This window comes from Pithys albifrons, chromosome 4, assembly GCF_047495875.1.
Source record: "Pithys albifrons albifrons isolate INPA30051 chromosome 4, PitAlb_v1, whole genome shotgun sequence".
NCBI lineage: Eukaryota > Metazoa > Chordata > Aves > Passeriformes > Thamnophilidae > Pithys > Pithys albifrons.
In genome coordinates this window covers 24,629,991-24,651,545 of record NC_092461.1, presented here as the reverse complement: position 1 = coordinate 24,651,545, position 21,555 = coordinate 24,629,991, and the positions used below count along the sequence as shown (strand labels likewise).

The window sequence follows — 21,555 nt, the reverse complement described above, 5'->3', positions numbered from 1 at the left end:
CTTCTTTGATACAGGCATTGAAATATTTATTCAGTGGGAAATCACTATCACACTCATAGCATGCATTAGGTAGTACAAGGTATTTATTGTTTTGGTGGTATGAAGGAAGGCAATCAAAAATAATAGGAGAAGTAAGCACTCCCTGTCTGGTCAGATCTAATCAGAGTTAATACATCTCAACTTTGGAAGACTGGCAGGGATCCAGGGCCTGTATTCGATAGTAATTTTTTTCTTTGTGTGGCACTCTTCACTGCTATTCTGTGTCAGATAGCAAGCCTTAAATCGCACAAACCATTTCATCTTGTGATTAATATCTGTGTTTATTGCCTTCTCTAGTACTTAAGTTAGAGGTTACACATTTCTTCAGAGGTGCTCATCTCCACTATCTGAGAAGTCTAATCCTAGATATTGATTAAACATTTTAGAAGATCTCTCCAAAATATTTTCTCTTCCTGTGAAGAAGTTTCTGGGAAATTAATATAGACTTTTTTGTTTGTTTCATTGTCAATTGTAGCAACCAATGTTCAGTAACAATCTCATTATTCTATTTCTTTCTCTTTTCAGGATCTAATATATTGAAATTAGGCATCTCTTGACAAGTGTAACATTTCCCAGTCAGAATCATATCAATTTGTGTGTATTCTTTGCCTCAGGGCTTCAAATTTTGTGTGTGTATGTGTCATTTTTAGTACAGGAAAAGCTGGATGTTTCCAACAGAAGTGGCTATGTTTACAATATAATACTAAATGGGCATTCTCTGGAATAGATGTTACTCACTTGTAGCTCTTAATATTGTATGTTTTATCGTCTCACTGTATTTAGGGAGTGAATATTTGAGACTTCTGAAAACATCTAATGGGAATCTTGGTAAAGACAGTCTCATAGCACATGCTCACAGGTCAATGTGTATATTGTCAGCATCTGTTTGATTCAAATTCAGTAATTATGATCAACACTGATAAATATGTGCAATTTGTTTTGTCTGTAGATTCGATGCTCCAACATGGTCTTGATATTCTATTTAATTTTGAATCGGACATTGTTGAAGTTCATTCCTTTTCTAAGCAGGAAGAATGTGCCTTTTTATATGCCAAGTGTGCTGGTTTAAAGGTAAACCGGCAGGAGAAATGAACCCAACACAAAAGAGATCATAAGTCAGACTTACAATTCAATAAAAATATTACAATAAATGCAATGGCACAAAGAGAAATTGCTTTTAACCCATAAAACCCAGAAGTATAACCCAGCAACCTGGGGCACAAACACAAAGGTGTTAGTTGGCCCCTGTGCTGAACCCCACATGGTTCCCCCAAGTCCAAAGCAAAAGGAAGTGAAGAACCTGTTGGTGCAGATGATGGTTGCAGTCTGATGAAGAGTGGTGGTCACAGTCTTATCAAGAGTGGTGGTCTCCTCCTGTCGAGGTTCTGGTCCTCCTCTGGATCCAACGAGTGGTTCCAAGTCCCAAAATCCCCAAGATTATATCCTCTCAGGTCCAGGTGGAACTGCCCAGTACCTTCCTCAGGGCCGGGAGTTACACTATGGGTGATCTAACTCTGTGAGTCATAGGGAATTTGGAATCATTGATGGCCCATTAGCAGACATGGCACCTCAGGCTGGGTGTGGAGGTGCTAATGACTTGCTGGAAGGGAGTTATCACAGCTCTTATCTCACAGGTGTGTTTCACACCCAGCTCACACCCTGAAGAGTCGGGTGTGCCCTGGTCAGCTACTGCAAATGGTCCATTGTTAACAGTTCATGGGAAATGAATAGAGGGTGTAGGACACACAGCTTTTAGTCACACTCACACAGTGATAAACTGGTCCCACCTGCTGAACTAGGACACCAAGTTATTTCAGTTTAAAGCAAGACAAAAAAAATGTTTTATGGCATTCTTTGAGGATGTTGATTTCATTCGTCATGATTCTTGCAATTACTTTTTATTACTGAATAAGTTTGTAGAAAGAACTTGAGTAATTTAAATAAAAATTCAAAAGTAGATTATTGTTTGGTAAAATTTGCTCTGTGTTTTTACAAATCATGCCTTGGCCTGTATAGTCTACTTGAGATTTCCTGACAACTCCCCAAGGAAAAGAGTGTGAAGTGCTAGAGCTAAACTTGAGATTCTTGTCCATCACGTCTTTGCCAAGACCTGAGAAATTACTTCCTTTTCCTCAACTCATTAAAGCATCATCTAAAGATTTTATGCTGTGGTTTTAGCAGTAACTTCTGTCTTCTTAAACAGCAGTTGTCAAACCAATGCTAGTAACTAAAGTATTGTTATTCATGTTTTAATGTAACTTTCTGAAGGGCTTATAGTGATACTTGGCATGGGGACGTGGTCAAGTAGCTATGTGTTGAAAAAATCTGATGCATTTCTTTGGGATTATTCTCTGCAATAAACACAGCAACACAACAGAGAGGGGTCAGTCTTTGATGAAGTCATCTGGGTGGCAGCAGCATTCAGGGTGGGTATATAGAGCTGAGGTTTAATTCCTCGTAGTCTCCAGAATTCAAAGTCATCTCTTGCACTTCCTTGTTGAATGCTTGATCCAGCAGAGAATGGGGTGCTGTGTATGGGGAGGAGCCCTCCCAGATCCACTCACTGACATGTTCTAATCTGCATGCAGAGTGCACAGTTCATCTGACATGCAGATAGAGGAGCACAGCAGCTCTCAAGACAAGTAGGTAGAGAATTCAGCTGCCTTCTTCCCTGCTGCAAGAACTATTAAAAGAGTTTTCAAATACCTTTTTAATTAAGCACTAAGTTCTCTGAAATTCCCTAAGGACACCTATTGCTAGCAGGGCATAAAATCCCATTCGTGATTTTTCTTGGCTTGCAGCTGAGACTTTTCTCTCTTTAGCTGAACTGTATATTCATGGAGAATTGAGTAACTGCCTGTCACTGGCTTCGAATTTGTCAGAGAATCAAGTCAGTGCTCAAGAAAACAGCATAATGAAAGAAGTTTTACATCTTCAGAAAGGAAATACACCTGTTAAAGTATCTATGGTTAGATATTTCTATAGTTACCTGAAACAGTTTCACAAAGAATGAAGTTTCGAGTTTTTATTTTTTTCACTTTAGATAGTATTACTGTTTTGAATACCAGTTTGGCACATGAAGTCTGGAGAGAAAAATCTTGCAAGAGAACCCAGATCTCACAAGTCTCCAAATTGTTTTATAAGAACAGTTCCTTTATTAAAATTTTAATCATTGAAAACTAATTAAATTAGGTTGCAAATAAAAGATAGTTAAGAGATACCCCTTAGTAAAGTCCTAAAACAGCTAATGCTTTATCCTAATAAATAAAAACAATGTGTCACAAAATGAAATGTTAATAAGTGGGTTTTTTGTCAACTATAGCCTGTTAAGGAATTCTAGCTGCTGTACCATTTGCTTATAGTGTTACTTCTGACTGAGTTATGGATAGATGAATGTCCTCCAACTCAGACAAAATGTTATGAACTTCTCAGCTGTCTCAGTCACATCTTTGGCAAGCTGAAAATCTTCTAGAAGACTGGAAATAAAAGTAGTGAATGCTAATAAGCATGATTTATTAAAAATACATACATTTTGAGTATTGTTGAAATTGCTTTATGTTTGTTCGGGTTTTTTCATCAGGGAGGAAGAAACATCTGGCTTAGATCTAGGAAGGGTGAGAATTTGACACTAGAGTATATGAGTGTCAGTCTAACAAGCTGAGAAAGTTTGATTTTCTTTGTGAAAGACTCAGCCCTAATTGATGTGTTGGCTGAGACACGTAATTCATCATGTATTTGTTATTTAGTATAGGTTTTCACTTGACCTTCTAGAAAAGACCAAGGTGAAAGCAGAGCTTTCAGTTTTAGGAACTGGCAGCTTCAACTTTGTAGAAATAGTCTTTCAAAAAAAGGCATAATGCTTTGGTTTAAGTGCTAGTCACTTTGCATTTTAGTCACAAGTAGATATGAATTTCCCTTTAGAATCTGAATTCTCTGTTTGAAAGATTTTGAATCAGTCTGACTAGAGCTAGATTTAAATTTCAGTTAGACACATGAAATGGCCGCAGAGGGATGATACAGAAATTGCCATATTTTCAAAGCTATGATTCAATTCATAGGAAACCCTACTAGTGGAAATGTTGTTTTTATCAATTTATAATCTCTTACGCTTTACAGAGTGGTAGATATTTTCTATACTAAAGTGAATATTTAGCTCCTTGCATGGTAGTTACTGGAAGAAGGCTTCGCTAACTCAACTGGCAACAGACTATGTCCTTGATACTTTTGAAACATTTTTATACATGGGAATTAAATCTACAGGGGTTAGAAGTGTTCTAAAAAATATTTTTATATGTTTAGAAGGTTTTCTGTGAAAAACAGTAAAGAGAAGATTGAGATGGTGGATGTCCTGATTTCCATTGATAGATGCATTCCAAAATTGAAAATGGAAAATGAATTTTTAGGGTGGGATATTTTTTTGTTTGTTTTTTTTTCTGGGTTTATTTTAGAGAGGGGATTTATTTTGCAACAATTATTGGGATGTATGTGTCATTAATTTATATGTTCTTTCTGTTCTACCGGACACATGGCTTTGAAGAAAGCTCTTTATTTTGTAATAACTAGTATCTAGATCAGTGCTTATTTGGAAGTTTCTTTAAATCAATACTTCTAATTCCTGTGTAGAAAGGATAGTCCATAAATATTCCCTATAGAAAATAAATGCATATTAAATTTTGTTGTACAGCCATGAGAAGCTCCTCTAGTTGCAGAGAGACAACTGAATTTCTCTTGGAAGAGCCACTAGTGCATTAAGAAGCTTGCTAATAATTTTTGAAGGTATGCAAATAGATTGTGACTAAAATTGCACCTTTTACATTCTTAATAGCTGGCAAATGAGTCAAATTATCTCTCCTGGATATAAGCCTGGGGACCTGTAATAGACTAACATACCTCCTTTGTTGACAATTATTACCAAAAATGTATCTCATTTCAGCTTGAGTTCAAATTAATTTCCAATACTGTAAGAACATCAATATTTACTTGAAATATAACAGTGAAGAGGGAATAAGGAGTGAGAGCCAAAGATAAAGAATGTAAATCTAAAATATTATGTGCGCTTGCTTTTTATGCACTATCTTTCAAAACTGCTGTTATTGCATTCAAGAAATGAAAAACAAACCCATACCAGATTACAGAAATACTAGGGGTGCAACCTAGATAAGAATAACTTAGTATAGGGGTTTTCCTACATCTTTCTTCTACTGCTTCCAAGGCTCTCTTCAGAGAAAGAGTCAAACCTGTCCTATTTCCTAAGTGTGATAGTTAAACAACTATTCTGTGCTTTGTTAATACACTGAGCACTGTGTGGTGTAATTGTACAGAATTTAAAAGTAACTTTTGCTAAATATATCAAATTTAAACATTTTATCACTTCTTTTTATCTTTCTAATTGCCAAGACACCAGACAACTGAATGTCCAGTTTTAAGATTGCTACGAACTGCGTGTAAGTTGGCAGGAAGCAGGAAATTTTGTTTCCTTAGTAGTTGAAGTTGCTTTTTCTTAAACTTGGAGTCTCAGCTTCCCTGCTACTTTTTGTTAACTTCTCTGTCTACTCAACACAGCACCAGAGCAACAGTAGCCTTGTTTACTCCTGGACTTTCGTAACAGGTTTTAAGCTATAAAATTCAGTGTTCTTGTATGGCCAAAGATCCTTATATTACTGTTGTTCTCTAGCAATAGCAGTAATACATAAACAACCTCTGAAATACAGAGCCCTTTAATATTGAGCATGGGGAAAGAATGATTTGGTTAAAAATTTAGAATCATAATAAAAACACCCTGTTTTTGTTTTTGGAGTACACCTAGAACAGACTTGATTTTATACCAATTTTTTTACTTCACATGGGGCCAAAAACTCCAAGAGCAAACATATTCACTGTTTTTTGCTAAGGTCTCACATGAACATGCAGCAACATTTTTCAAGCCCCAGAATGTAGCAAGTTTTTTTTTAGATCTAACGTCTCTTTTTCTACTTAAACCAAACCAAACCAAACAATTTCTTTAGATACATTGATGGTACTGTAATGATTGAGCTAAAATATAATTAATTTGGTAATTATGAAGATTTTTAGTAGTTTTTCAGTCTTCCAACAATAAAAGCAACTAGGTAGTTCAAGAACTTCAGTTACAGTTTACTTCTTGGTGGTTTCTGTATACTTTTGGAAGATGACAGAAACCAGTTAGTATTTATTTTTGTTCCAGGTTTTCAGCGATATTAATACTGGGGTTTTTTTATAATACCAAGTTTGTCACATGGATTATGATTTCTTCAGTTCATTTTATTTGCTGAAATTTAATTAAATGTCCAGAAACAATGATTTGTGAGTTTTCTAGGTCATTTGCATGCTTTTTTTCTCCAAGCATCCTACAATGGAGGTAGGAAAACTAAGATACCCGAGTAAGGGAGAGCTTAATCTTTTCTGTTTCCTGTTTCCTAATGGCACAGAGGGTAACCAGCATCTCATTTAACCTTTTTGGTGTTTAAAATTAAGTCTCCATGTCGACAGGGCAGAACAATTTACAATATTTCTTGAAGAAATACAATGAAACTCTTTATTCTATTTCCAGCTATTTCAATATTTCATGGAAGCAATTTCAATATTGCAGTATTTCATAGAAGCTTTTGTTGTACAGTTACATAATTGCCTTTTTGATCTAATAAGTGTGCTTTGTATCTGTATTTCTCTTAATATCCACCACTGTCTTGTTATCATCACGAGGATAATGACCTGTTATAGCAAGGCAATCACAGTGGTTTATTGTTGAAATCCTTCATAAGCTTATCACATTTTATTCTCTATTAAGTCTGCAAAACAGAACATGTTCAGATTTTTAACCTCCATTTTTGTCTGAAACTCACAGACAAATCACATCTATATATTTTATTACACCATGAAAACATATTAAAAGTAGAGAAAAAGAACAAATTAAGATCACATTGACCGGGTTGTTCAAACAGTGGCTTAGTTTCAAATGAAGGGACACACATGCAAAACAGATTTAAAATAAAAATAGAAATTAAATAACAATTAAAATCTATCTCTTGATAAAACATCACAATTCCATATTCATTTTGATGTTCATTTTCCCCCAAAGAATTAATGAATATACATCTAAACCCCATAAAAATATTTTAAGTAAAATTGTAAATTAAGATGGGAATTTTAAAATTAAACGATATTATTTTTGTTTTTTGTATCATTGTAGAATCACTATGCTTACCCATAGTATATTTTTAATTTTTAAAGAAGGGTTGAAGCTGAGTCTTTCACTTGTCCTTTAGGCTGTATTCTTGTGTTTCAAGTATAAATAGGTATCTCAGAAACCTGGAGCTAAAAGATAAATTAAGTTACAGAGTTTGGTTATATTATCTTATCTTCCAACTATACCCTTGCTTTAAACCAAATTGTACCCCTTCCCCATATGGGAAAACAGATTATAGCAAAGGCTTTAATTACCTGTATTCTACTGATGATTTAACTAATTTTAAAGTTATTTTTAGGAAAGCTAAAAAACAGTAGATTTTAAATCTCATCATATTCTGTGCACCATATGTATCTTTTTTGATGTTACGCAGATTGCTAAATCCTAAGTCCTGGGCTTTCCCTTTGTAGGCTCAACCAGCTGCTGCATTAACTGTTCCTGTTTCTTTTTTTTTTTTCTGTGTTGAGTGCACTTAAGCCCTTATGCAACCTAATATTTTCTGTCGTTGGAATAATTTTCTGCTGTTATCCAAATGCACATTCTGCTTCATTGTAGGGCTCTTTTCAGTTCCTCTGGTGGAGAAAAGCAAATACTGATGGTAGATTTTTTCACAGTGCAGAATGTTTGTCAACTACCTTGCACTCTTTTTTTTTTTTTGTTTTGTACTATTACATATTCTGTACTATTATATATTCTATACTATTATAGATTTTGTACTAATATAAATATAAAAATCAGTTTATTCTTTATTATTCTGAAAGATGTCTGCCTTGAAGATGACTCTAATACCCTATTTTTCAGTTTCTATGATGTTTAATACAAATGTTACATGATTAATGTAAACACTGTTTATCTGCATATATGGACAATATTTACAAGACATTTAAAGTTCTTTAATTTCCACAGTCTTAATACTGCCTCAATGCTTTTATCTTCCAACTGGAAAAATAATTTGTATACAACAAATAATATGCAAAAACAATGTATAATGGGCAAAACTAAGTAGTTAATTAATATAATTAATAATTAGTCTAATTTTCCAAAGTCTGTTTCAAATTAGACCTGTTGGAAACATACGTAATTCATATTTATTTCAGTTACTCTTTAAAGTGTGTACTCCCAAATTATGCTGCCAGATTAAGATTGCAATATTACCTATTGTAATATATAAAGTAGTGTATTTCTTGCTTAGGTGTATCCTATTCAAGTTCAGTTACAAGCATCTCTTGACTGTAGCTGTAGGTTCAGTGTCTTGCATCAAGTGCCCCTTTCCTCTGCTCTGACCACATTGTTTCATCTGCTTCAGACATCTTACTATTCTAGAGAATATTTTGTGGGAAAATTGAAAAACAGGCCCTTACTTACATTGACAGTTTATAATTTACAGTAGGTTTTACTGTTCCTCGAGTTTTTGTTTGTATATGTGAGGAGACTTTCAGATCTCTAAAGGCATCTTCTTGTGTTTAGAAAGGGCAGGAATATTCTTAAATATAGGCATGCAACTGGCCTGAGGAGATATTTGAGACTAATATAAGTTTCTTTATTTGCAACTCATATAGTTTAGAAGAGAGCACTGAGTTTTTCCAACATTAATGAAAGATGATACTGTAGGCTTCTCCTCTGAAAATCATTGGTTTAGATTCTGTCTTGTGGTGCTTGTTCATTTGCTTTCTGAAGACCAACCCACTTTCCAAGTTACCTCATTAATCTACAGTAAAATGAATGTCAAATCAGGTTTTGTTTCACTGGACTGCAAGTGTTTCTATCTCCGGAAGGAATGAATAGAAGTATTTTTCCCTTCTTTCAAAGGCGTGAAATGAACTTACTTCTATACTTCATATGAAAGATATGTTTGCTTGAAGAATACAGCAGTATTTTGTAAATATAACAACTCATATAAATGAGTTGAAGAATTGGCTGCAACTTCTGTGACTGTTCTTATTTCTTTTAGGAAACTCAGGAGATTACAGTTACATTAATTTATTGCATCTGCTGTTTTGTTTGTTAATTTTCTGTTTTCCTTTGCAAGTGTCGTCATAGATATTATAGTGATTTCAACCACACTCTTGCAGTGTTCTCCATTGCTGGCTATGCCTTATACCTTTTACATATTAAACTTTACTGTTTTAGAGATCATCCTTTCACTTTGTCCCATTATAATTTCATTCATTACAGACTCTATTGTCCCCAAGCATGTTCTCTACAACTCCCTCTCAGGTTTTCCATTCAGTTCTTCATAGGCTCCTATGCTTTCCATAGTAATATTTCAACTAGAATTTTTCTTTTCATTCAAAGTGATTAGATTTCTAATGTTCAGTTGCTGGTTTTGCAAGTCTCTTTAAAAGTATTTGCAGTACAAGCTAACAAAGGACATTATTTACTCATTCTGGGCAATGTCATTTTTTTACTGCTCCTATATATACTTGACCATCTTTAACTAAAGGCTGCCATGTGTCTGGATCTACTCCAGTACGTCTTGCTTACAGTCAGGATGCAAAGATGCCATTCATTTGAATTCTTAAACTGCTGTTAGATTCATCTGGACATTTGTGAATAAACTGGAACTTTCCCTCTGTCCATAGCAATATAATTACATCCATTAAAATGCTCTGTGTTTACTACCCTTCTTAGCTATTTATTGGCAGAAGTGGACAGTTAGTTGGATTATAAATATTCACTTGAAAGATTATGACAGATCTGAAAACCTCCATGCCCTGGAGCAGTGGTCCAGACTGATTTCTTTTCCCACTTCTCTGTCTATTTTGCTTTGCAACTGTGGTGTGAAAATGAATATTTTTGAGGATGGGACTTTTACAAGTTCTTTAGAAAATCTGCAGTTCTCAAAGTGAGAATATTTTATTTCACTCTAGGGTAGTATGCTGTTGTAACCATGATCTCCAGGCCACAGACTTGAACATAAAAAATTGTAATGTTGTCCTCAACAATAAAGGAGTCACAAGAGACACAAAATATTTGTGTTTGATCATATTCTTCTCTCCATTTATAAGTTGAATATGTATGTAGGCCTGCAGTCATGGGGTTTTTTTCTTCTTTTGGGGAAGGTGACAGCAAGTGACTCAGTCTGTAAATGCCAGAGCCAGCACAGTGGCAGGACAAAATATTAGCTTGTACCAGAAGCACATGCTGAATGTGTACCTCATTTTTATCTCATGAAGGAAAAAGTTGAGAAGTCAAATTCCATGTATCATGAATCATACTGAATCTGTTGTCTGCCAGTTAAACAGTGTTAGAGAGTTGCACTGACTGTTCTTTAAAGTTATACCAATTCATTTACATCTGTAAAATTACCTCATGGCTTCTTCTTCTCAGTATATTTTTCCAGGTTCTGTCTTTTCATTCAGTAAATAACACAGTGTCATGGTTTAACCCCAACCACCCAGCAAGTATCATCATAGCCACTCGTTCACTCCCCCACAAGCAGGATCAGAGAGAGAATTGGAAGGGTAAAAGCTGGAAAATGCATGGTTTGAGATAAAAACAGTCCAATAGGGAAAACAAAAGCCATTCATGAAAGCAAAGCAAAACAAGGAATTAATTCACTGTTTCCCATGGGCAGGCAGGAGTTCAGCCATCCCCAGGAAAGCTGACCTCCATCATGTATAATGGTGACTGGGGAAGACAAATGCCATCACTCAAAACTTTCCCTCTCTTCCTCCTGCTTCACCTCACTTTATATGCTGAGCATGATTTGATACAATATGGAATATGCCTTTGGTCAGTTTGGATCAGTTATCCTGGCTTTATCTTCTCCCAACTTCCCATGCATCCCCAACTTCCCTGCCAGCATGGCAGTATGAAAAGCAGAAAAGGCCTTGGCTCTGTGCAAGCCCTGATCAGCAATAACAAAAACATCTCTGCATTGTCAGCCCTGTATTCAGACCAAATCCAAAACATAGCCCCTGACTAGCCACTGTGAAGAAAATTAACTCTACCCCAGTCAAAAATCAGCATGCCCAGCCACTGAATTTTTTGGGGCCACTTCTCTGGCCGTATTTTGACCTTGAAACTTGCTGTAATTATAGCTGAGATTTTGCATCCAGTAGTTATCAGTGGAAACACTGCTAGTTACATTCTTCAGTTGAGCTGATTGTCACTTAATTGTGAGACAGAATGAACTCTTGGCAAAAATATAATTGGTTTTTGAATGTAAGTCTGGTTTAGGTTGTTTGGTGGGATGATGATCAGTGATAGTCAAATGAGATTTTTTATATAAAAAGGTTAAATTGTAATAAAAATGAAAATTGTAATTTAATGAAAGCTTTTTTCCTAAAAAAAAAAAAAAAAGCTTTCATGTATATTAAATGTTGACAGGCCTGTTTATACCAAGAAAGGAGAAAAATGTAAACAGCTGTACGAAGTGATTGTATTAAAAACTGACAGGCCAGTCAGACTATTTTAATATGCAGACATGATTTAATATGATCGAAATCTTGTTATGGACAAAGAGGAATGTATTCTATACACAGAGATAAGCATTTATGGTTTATGCAATTAATTTGGACTATTTGATAATATTATATAATTGTTAAAGTTGCCCGAGGCTACTTGTCCTGAGAGCCTACACTGCCAGTCTAAACCAAGACTCTGGCCTTGGGCTAGTGATGGCAAAACCACTATTTTCTGGGCTGCAGAACAGGACTTCCCAAACATTTCTCTTGCAGTTATTACCAGCTCACAAGAGATGTCTTTCAGGGCTTCACATGACTAACAGTTCATCTGAGTGTGTGTTTGCACACTCTTTGTTGGGTCTTTAACATTTACTATTGCCAGCACACAGAAGATTGTGTAATGCTGTTTTGGTCAGACAGCATCTAAAATATTTATCAGTGTGAGAATGTGATCCTTTGTGTTTGGTAAAAATGTACTTTGATATTTTTAAATTATTTAAAAACTGCATGAGTGAATCATAAATCTCATCATATATTCTGACACTGGTTTGCAGTGCCGAACTGTCTTTCCTTTGAAATCACGATAGAAATAGAAATGAAGAGCAAATGCTAAAGCTTTAATTTTTCAGAGATCAAAGTCCAGATAAGTAAGAAGGGATGCAGCCTCATTGCATTGCTATAGCCACCTAGACTCAATTAAGACCTGCATATGTTCATATATATATGCTTTATTAAATGAATGCGATATATATCTAAATCCCATAATTTTTAACGCAAAGAATATTAAAACAAATTTTGGAAATTACGGACTTTATTACTTTTTTAACTGCTTTAAATATACTAAAGTGTAGTAAAATCCAGTTACCTGAAATCAGTAACCCTTGCCATCAATATGTATTTGTAATAACGAGACTTTGAAAGCTACTACTGCTGTGAAGTCTGTTCTGCACTACTGACTTTGTTTTACTGTATTGTATCCCATGAAAACAGCCTTAAAAGATTTCTTAGTTCTTTTCACTGTGTTATAATCAATTTAGGAAACTTCAGTCAAAATACTCCCACATTCTGGTGCTTCACTGAAAAAATCCAGCATGAGACAAAGATTTGTTCACTGAATGACACCAAATAGGCAGGATTGCCAGTGTGATTTTTAGTAACTAATTTCCCTCTTTCCTTGCCAGACTATGGCACTATTAAGAAAGTACTTGCCCCAATGAACCAGACTTCAAGCAGTTGCCTGCTGGAGGAAATTGAACTCCTGCCGAAAAGTCAGCGAGAGCCCATCAGGAGCCTTCAGATCCTGCACAGCCAGAGCGTTCTTTTTGTGGGCCTTCAGGAACATGTGATTAAGGTCCCCCTGAAGCGATGTCTCTTCTACAAAACATACAGGTATGAAGAATCAGCTATTTGTATTTGATTGGAGAAAAATACATTCAAGGGGTTGCAGGAAAATGGGAAAGAAAATGGGTGCAAGTAGGAATCCAAATTAATTTTCCTTCTCAGCAATGACTTTAGGTGTAGACTGTTTATCAGAATTATCTCTGACTTCTTGTACTAACTTGTTAGTACTAGATGAGACTCTCAAGGAATTATATTGCTATTTAAGTGTCATTATGCAGATTCTGAATTGTAAAGTGAAACAGTAAAAAAATGTTTTCTACAGAGAACAGGTATCTGGTAAAGTGCAATATCACTGCAGCTTTAAAATATTTAAAGATTGAGACTCGGACAAATTTAAGTTTGGGGGGGTTTTTTAAAACCTGAATGACAACTGAATAAAAAATATCTCTGTGGATTTACAAAGAAAACTGGGTTTGTGAGCTGGTTTAAAGGTCCAGCAGGAGAAACAAACCAACCACAAGAGAGATTATAAGTCAGAGTTACAATTTAATAACAATATTGCAATAGCACAAAGAGAGATTGGTTTTAACCCACAAATCTCATAAGTATGACCTAGCACCCTGGGGCACAAACACAGAGGGGTTTGTCAGCCCCTGTGCTGAACCCCACGTGGTTCCCCCAAGTCCAAAGTATAAAAGGAAGTGAAAAACTTGATACAGATGACAGTCGCAGCCTGGTTGAGAGTGGTCGTCTCCTCCTGTTTAGCTTCTGGTCCTCCTCTGGATCTGTTGAGTGGTTCCCCAAGTCTCCAAACCCCCAAGATTATATCCCCTCAGGTCCAGGTGGGATCACTCAGTACTTCCCCCAGGGCAGGGAATCACACAATGAGTGGTCTCACTCTGTGAGTCATAGGGTATTTTGGAATCATTGATGGCCCTTTAGCAGACATGACACCTCAGGCTGGGTGTGGAGGTGCTCACAACTTCATGGAAGGGAGTTATCACAGCTCTTATCTCACAGGTGTCTTCACACCCAGCTCACACCCTGAGGGGTCAGGTGTGCCCTGGGCAGCTGCTTCAAATGGTCCATTGTTAACAGTTCATGGGAAATGAATAGAGGATGTAGAATACATAGCTTTGGTCACACCCACAGAGTGATAAACTGGTCCCACCTGCTAAACAAGAACAGTTGGATGAATTGAGAATTAAGAATACTTGGAAAAGTGGCTATTTAAAGGTAGTGTTGGATCAACAAACTGTAATAAATGGAAATATGCCAGTACATAAAAGGGCTGTGTAGCTACAGTTGTTCAGTCAAACAAAGAGGATAATGTACAAATTGCCACTTGGTTATAGACTGTATTATGGTAGTTAAGGAATTTAAAGTTCAGCACACAACTTTTTCTATAGGCTATCTGAAAATACTTCTGGGTTGCAAAACATGCTACTAGTTCCGTTTGATTAGTTGTATCTTCCCTTTGATATGTGGGGCCCTGGTAATTCAGTACAATTGTTTTGTGTCTCATTACACTGAATCAGTGTGATGAGGTTTTGAAAACTGTGACAGAGGCATGTGAGGGTTTTTTTAGCTAGTTTTACCTTAACCTGGTTCAACATACATTCCTTTGTAAAGTTGGGCTGTTAAAGGAGGGAGAAAGGCTGCCAGTTGCCTTGTTTGGCTGCTGCACTGAGAATCACAGTTATTTTGTGCTTCACAGAGATTATATTTCCCATGAAGGTAGTGACCATTTGCAGGTAGAGATATTTCTGACTATCAGAGGGGCCACACAGGTGTAGAGCTGTGGCTTGGTGACAGTAGAAGGACATTCCCAAGGGACCTGGCTCAACGTGGGGATTGGTACTGTGCAGGAGGCCAGTGAAAGGCTACTGGGTTGAGAACAAGACTGAAAGAAAAGCTGTGCCCTAGAAAATGAGCAGAACATAGAAGAGAGGTATTCTACTTTTTACAGTTTTTTTACCAGCCCTGTTTTTGTTTATGCTGTTTTATGTAGCATATTTTGTCATTTTCTTCTGAAATAGAAACACAGTCAAAGCCTCATTGGATGTACTGCAAGGCTTACTTTAAGAAACAGTTATGTATGGGCAAGACTCTGCTTCAAGATTTTATTGGTTTAGGGGCCTTCATAGGACCAAGTTTCATCTTTTCTTGGTTTAGTGAGTTGAAACAGGATATGTGGTGGGCCGGTAGCCCTTTCTGGTTCTTTCCTCTTTTTCATTAATTAGTGACTTGTTTGTTGGGACCGGTATGAGTATATATGTGTATATCTGAAGAAAACTACCCTAATGACATAAGTAACTTTTATTTCATATTATCTGATTAAACCATTTGCTTGCATGAAACAGTAAACACATTGCTGTAAGCAGACGTGTTTATTTCAGAAAGGGAGACGGGCTATGACCCCGTATTTCTGTAGGCTCTGTGTACCCAGGATGGCAGCCATAAACACAGAGAGCTCAACAATACATGTGTCATGTGTTTACACCAAGCCTGTAGTTCACTTTGGACATTTCAAGGCTGGAGCCTCATTATGTTATTAGTGAGGTATGAGATCCAACATCCAGAGATGAGACTTCCAGAGCACCTGCTTAGCTGGTGCCTATGTGGAAGTCCCACAATTCCCAAGGCAAATCAGGGTTTTCTGCCTGCAGGGCTCAAACATGGTTCTGACCTCACTGAGGGGGACTGCTGTATGGCTGCAAGGTAGGCATTCCTCTCCCTGTTGGAGGAGAACAGTCTGGTTGGCTAATTTTAAAAATTCCTTTTAAAACAAAACAAAGTAGTGCCATTCCCATTTTACTGCATAGAACAGTAGTTAAATTACTCAAATCCTGCTCAAATGGTAATTTCTTCCTCTGCTCAGAGGTAGATGAAGTCTCATCTTCTATTGGAATGACTTACTTTACAGAAGATAAAATGATTCCTCTTGGGGTTTTCAATCGTATCATTTGTAGTTGTTTGATTTTCTTTATAGTAATTAGATATTCATTGAACCAAAAGGGTTGCCATCCATGCTTTTTCTTGTTAATGAGTTCACCAGCAATTCTATCTCTGTTTTGTGAGAAAGGAGAAGATTTACAGATGTCATCCAGATGACATAAGGAATCTCCTTGTCATCTATCATTAGGGACTCAAGTTAGTTGGATAATGCAGACGTAATCTTTCTCTCACCTATAACTTACTTTTGGTTTGACAAGTTTTTCCTGGTTTATGGTGGATTTGTGGTTTTTTGCATGTGGAGAGAGTGTGGATACATTACTTGGGGCTATAAATTTCTCTAGGCAATGGAACTTCTGAAACTTGCTCACTGCATTGCTGGGTGCTTTAATACTCACATTCTTCTGTTTCCAACTATTAGTTCTATAATATTTCAATGGCTAAATAGGTTACTAGGTAAACCTTACCTAAGGTAATGCAGTGGGTGTTTTGTTTTCGGTTTTTTTTGATTATTTTAATTTTACTTATTCACATTTGTCATACTTAGGGCTGTATTACTCTGCCAAGGTTATACTCTGAAATTCCATCAATAATTATTACAGTCTCTTCCCCAAATCAAGGGCATGTGGGATCTTTAAAATCTACTTCACAAATTATTGAGAAATAGAGTATGCTTGTCTATGAATAAAAGCCTTAAAAAAACCAAAAGGCTGAAGACGTGCTGGCTCATTTGCTCTGTCTTTTTGTGCCAATGGCAGAGTGCTTAATGTCTAACCTTATCTAATCTCTGTGTTTAGGTTTATTGCTTAGCTTTCAGATAATGCAACTTCAGTCCCTCTGTTGAGCAGACTGTTCCACAAGTTCTTATCTCAATGTCAAGATAATTTTCCTGAGATTGTCTGTTTTAATTTCTATTTCATTATTCCTTGTTTCATCTTCCCATACACATACATGTGGTTATCACTTTTTTTTAGTTACTATGTCTCCTTAATTGCCACTCTAATATGCTCTGCATATTGTAAATCTGTTCCTCCAGCACTTTTCTGCTGTGGAGGAACCCTGTGATGTGCGGTAGCCTCTGACAGACATTCCCTCTGATTCAAGACAGTCCTGTCCAGCTCATGACTGCTTACACAAACATTGTTAACAAAGGCCCTTGAAAATATTTTTCTTACATTTGCAGCCTATTTTTTTTTACATTTTTTTTTGTTTTAGGTGCACTTTATTACTGTGACAGCAGACCATACCATAGGCAGACCATAGACCAAACATAGACCATAGACCATAGACCATAGTTTGGGTTGCTCAGCACTTTCAATTGTACCACAATATTTTCATCATTCATAAACTGCCCATTATAGTTATATGGATTGACAGGTTATATGGAGGGCAGGTGAGGGGTATCTCATGCACATTTCTGCCTATGTCTGGATAGTTTTGAACACCCTGTCATAATCCTGCTGGTTTCAGGAGTCAGCCAGGGATAAGTAATTTGGGACATGTCAGTACTTAGTTCTCCAAAAAACCCTGGCATCTTTAAGTACTTGGAGAAAGCAGCAGAGCAGTTACTTAAGTGCAGTTCTCCTTGGGGAAAACCTTTAAGGTTTGACTAGGTTATTATCACCTGGATATTGCAATTCAACATGTCTATCTATCTAGCCTACAAAATGCATCAAACTGTTTATTTACATTTCACTGCACCTGAAATATTTAGTCATGACTGTTTAAAGTGTGATCTATGCGTGTATGTATTGTATTGTAAGCAGACATTTTTGCCAAACAAGGATTTTACAGCCTTCTCCCTGTTTATTTCTTTAAGTAGCCTTATGAGGGAAAGAATTTTTTTTTCCTTTTAGTTTGCAATGACGTAAGAAAATGAGATAGACTTGACTACATATTTGCAATTCAGTTTTTATTAGTAGGATATTATTTCGAACAAAGAAGTGAACTAAGAAATAAAAATTTTAAACAGGCATGTGGTTTTCGTATGTTAAAGTAAACAATTTTTGGCGGAGAGAAAGGACTTCACCGACAAGCCTATGAGGTTTTAAAGTGAAGACCTATTATTACACACAGCACATGGTTTATATAGTGTTAGAACTACATCTTATTGTCTAAAAAGTGTTTCACACAACCACGCTAGAAACTTTAATTGGTTATAACCCATATCTCACAAGTCCAGTGTTTATAGTATCTTATCCTGGCTGTTTCCACACACCTGCAGAGTCCTGAGAGAACCTAGTATGTGAATTATTGGGGAGTAACCTCCTCCCTACCAACTAGAAGCAGCTGAGCTCCTTGCTGTTTCTTAGTTGATAGCTAAGTCTCAGAGGGTTTGTGCAAGCTGGCTTCAGTCTTACAGGATCTTATATAGATCTGAATTGCTCACTTGTGATTTTACTGTACCAACAGTATGTCATGATGTAATTACTTTCTTTGCTTTAAAAAATATCAAAAGATTCAGGAATTCTAAGTTCGGAGTAATTACTCTTAGTAAGTAACTGTCGTTATTCATAGGCAAGTTCAGGAAATGGAGGCTGGACGATTGCCAGTGAAGTGGATTGAGAAATGGCTGTATGGCACTGGTGTCATCTGAGGATCGACACTGGGCCCAGTGTGGTTAACTTATTTGTCAGTGATTTGGATGAAGGGACAGATGCCTCCCCAGCAAGTTAGCTGATGACAGAAAGCTCAGAGGAGCGTCTGATACCCCAGAGTGCTGTGCAGCCATTCAGAAGGATTTGACAGGTTGGAGAGAAGGGCAGAGGAGAACTGTCTGAAATTCAACAAAGGCAAATTCAGGGTCCTTCACTTGGAGAAGAATAACCTCATGCACCAGTACAGACTGGGAGCTGACCTGCTGGAAGGCAGCCCTGTAGAGAAAGATCTGGGGGAACTTGGTGGGTAATAAGCTGTCTGTGAGACAGCAGTTTGCCCTTGTGGCCAAGAAGGCCAAGGTGTCCTGGGTGTGAAGTAGGAAAAGCATTACCAGCAGGTCAAGGGAGGTGATCCTGCCCCTCTACTCAGTCCTGGTGAGGCCACATCTGGAATACTGTGTCAAGTTCTGGGCTCCTCAGTCTTAAAGTTGTCTTTCACATTTGTTCCTAGTAGAGTAATTTGGAAGTCCAACATTCAGAGAATTGTGTGTTATAAACAATTTTTAAACATAAAAATGAGTCAGCAGTGCCCTGGCAACAGGAGGGCCAACCACATCCTGGGGGCGTCAGGCAAAGCATTACCAGACAGTCGATGGAGGGGATTGTCCCTCTCTGCTTTGCACTGGGGCAGCCTCAGCTTGAATATTGTGTGCAGTTTTGGGTGCCACAATAGAAGAAAGATATTAAGCTACTAGAGAGTGTCCGGAGGAGGGCAATGGAGAGGGAAGATGGAGGGGAAGCCATATGAGGAGTGGCTGAGATCACTTGGTCTATTCAGCCTGGAGAAGAGAAGAATGAGGAGAGACCTCATTGCAGTTACAACTTCCTCATGAGGGGTAGAGGAGGGGCAGGCACTAATCTCTATCCCATGGGGACAAGTGAAAGAACCGACTGGAAAAAGGTTCTTCTCTCATAGGGTTATTGAATGATGGAACAGGTTCCCCAGGGAAGTGGTCACAGCACCAAGCCTGACAGTTCAAGAAGTGTTTGGATGATACTGTCATGGACATGGTGTGACTCTTGGGGATAGTCCTGTGCAGGGCCAAGAGTTGGACTCGATCCTTGTGAGTCCCTTCCAACTCAGCATATTCTGTGATTCTGTGATAAATTCCTGATTCTGGATTTGATGGGAGGTGCTTGTAGGTTTAAAGCTGGTATTCTCAGTGATATTAGAAGATTGAATTGTACCTAAATACATTCAGATTGTATTACAAAAATTCAAGAGGAAGTGAAAATAGTTCACCTAGAATGTCTGAGATGATTAAAATATTTTATTCTTCTTAGTAGTGAAAACACTGATTGTTACATTTGCACAGAAGTCTAGTATCAAATTCATGTATTCATTCAGAAATGGTTAGAACTGTGCATTTGGAACATGAGTCAGGCTTTTATCTTCAGTTTTCTCTTCAAATTTACAGTGAGAAATCTGGCTTCTGTGAAATAAGGTGGTGACCTCAGTTCAATTCCTGGTGTACGTAGCGTCAGATCACAGTTGATGGTAATTGGAACTGTGTAGGCATGGATATTTCAGTAGAAATTGTTGAAAGGGTCAGGAGACTGTTCTCCTAAATGTTGTGTATAGGTAAAGACAGAAAAAATGTTTCATTGAACAGCCTTGGAAGATGCACCTCTTGCATTTATATATTGTATAAATAAAATGTTACATCTCAAGAGGATACATGATTAGCACTTGCAATGTATATTCATATGGGAATATATTCTTCCCCTGAAAGGAGATTTAAAATTCTCTTTGAGATCAATGGTATCAGGATGTAGCTTTTAAACTTAAGGAGTTTGTTTTTTTCTTTGGAGCACACATAACAAATTCTTTTTACTCTAAAACTATATGGGATTTTTTATATATTTTGCTCTGAGTTATATTCAATTCTGCCTCATTTTTCTGTCTCAATAAATTATCTCAAATGTAACTGAAGGAGAACAGTTTTCTGGCCTACTTTGTCATAATTATAAAATAGCTGAAGAAAATGACCTGCTGTTGCTGACTTGCTTTAGAGTGGGGCTCCTTACAGATCTGCTACTAGTCAGTCAAAATCCCTTGTTGAAGTGTTACATCACTGTCAGCAGGCATCCTAAATCATTGCAGCCAAGTGAATGCCTTGCAGGACAGACACTCAACTACCTAATATTTACATTTGGTAAAAAATGTGAAGTGGCAACATAGAGCAAAATTAGAATCAATCAGTAGAAGCTAAGATGTGTTGAATGTTTTTGTAGAGAAAGCTGACTCAATGGGGTAAGTGGCATCAGAGTCTTAGAATGAACCCATTCACTTTTATTCCTGAATTTCCTTCCTGTGCAAAATTGCTGGTTTTACTGGTGCTGGGACAAATCATGTGAATTCTTAAGAGATGTGGGCTGTCAGCTGAGAGAATTAATACCTATTTTAGAATTTATCTCATTTTTCAGCAGTTGCATCTAAAATGCTTTATTTAGGCAGAGATTTGTGAGGAAATAGAGAGAAAGATGTGTAGTGGTATCTAATTTTTGATTTTCCTTACTTACATAAAGTTGACATAAATTTGACATCCATATTATATAGTTTCTTTTGTTATTTGATGTACACACTGAAGTTGTTCTTGTTGCTGTGTCTTGGAAGAGATTTATTTAAAAAAAAAGAGTTAAAACAATATGATTTTTTTGTAAGAACACATGATTGTGATTTAGTAACAGTCCCTTTAAAATTCGCATTTCAGATAGTGGTTCTGGTATTTTCATCCTTACAAGGCTTATTCTATCTGGTTTTCTACATATAAACTTATTTCGTTATCTGTTTTTATCTAGTCATAGTAGATAAAAATAATTAGCTACTGTTATTCACACATTAAATCATCCCTTAAAGAAGAGGAATGGTCTTAAAAGGTGACATAATTAAGAAAATAAGGATAAAAAAATACCCTCATATTACCTCCCTTCTTTTAATTTATAAGAA

At 36.8% G+C, this 21,555-nt stretch overlaps 1 protein-coding gene across 9 annotated transcripts in view; it reads left to right on the top strand.

Moving 5' to 3' along the window:
• Window positions 1-21,555, top strand: part of SEMA5A (semaphorin 5A) — a 395,174-nt gene that overhangs the window by 287,997 nt on the left and 85,622 nt on the right. For all 9 annotated transcript variants that reach the window (XM_071553669.1, XM_071553674.1, XM_071553672.1 and 6 more), the window contains one exon: window positions 12,834-13,041. In XM_071553669.1, coding sequence (XP_071409770.1) covers window positions 12,834-13,041 — 208 coding nt within the window. The remainder of the gene's footprint in view (window positions 1-12,833; window positions 13,042-21,555) is intronic.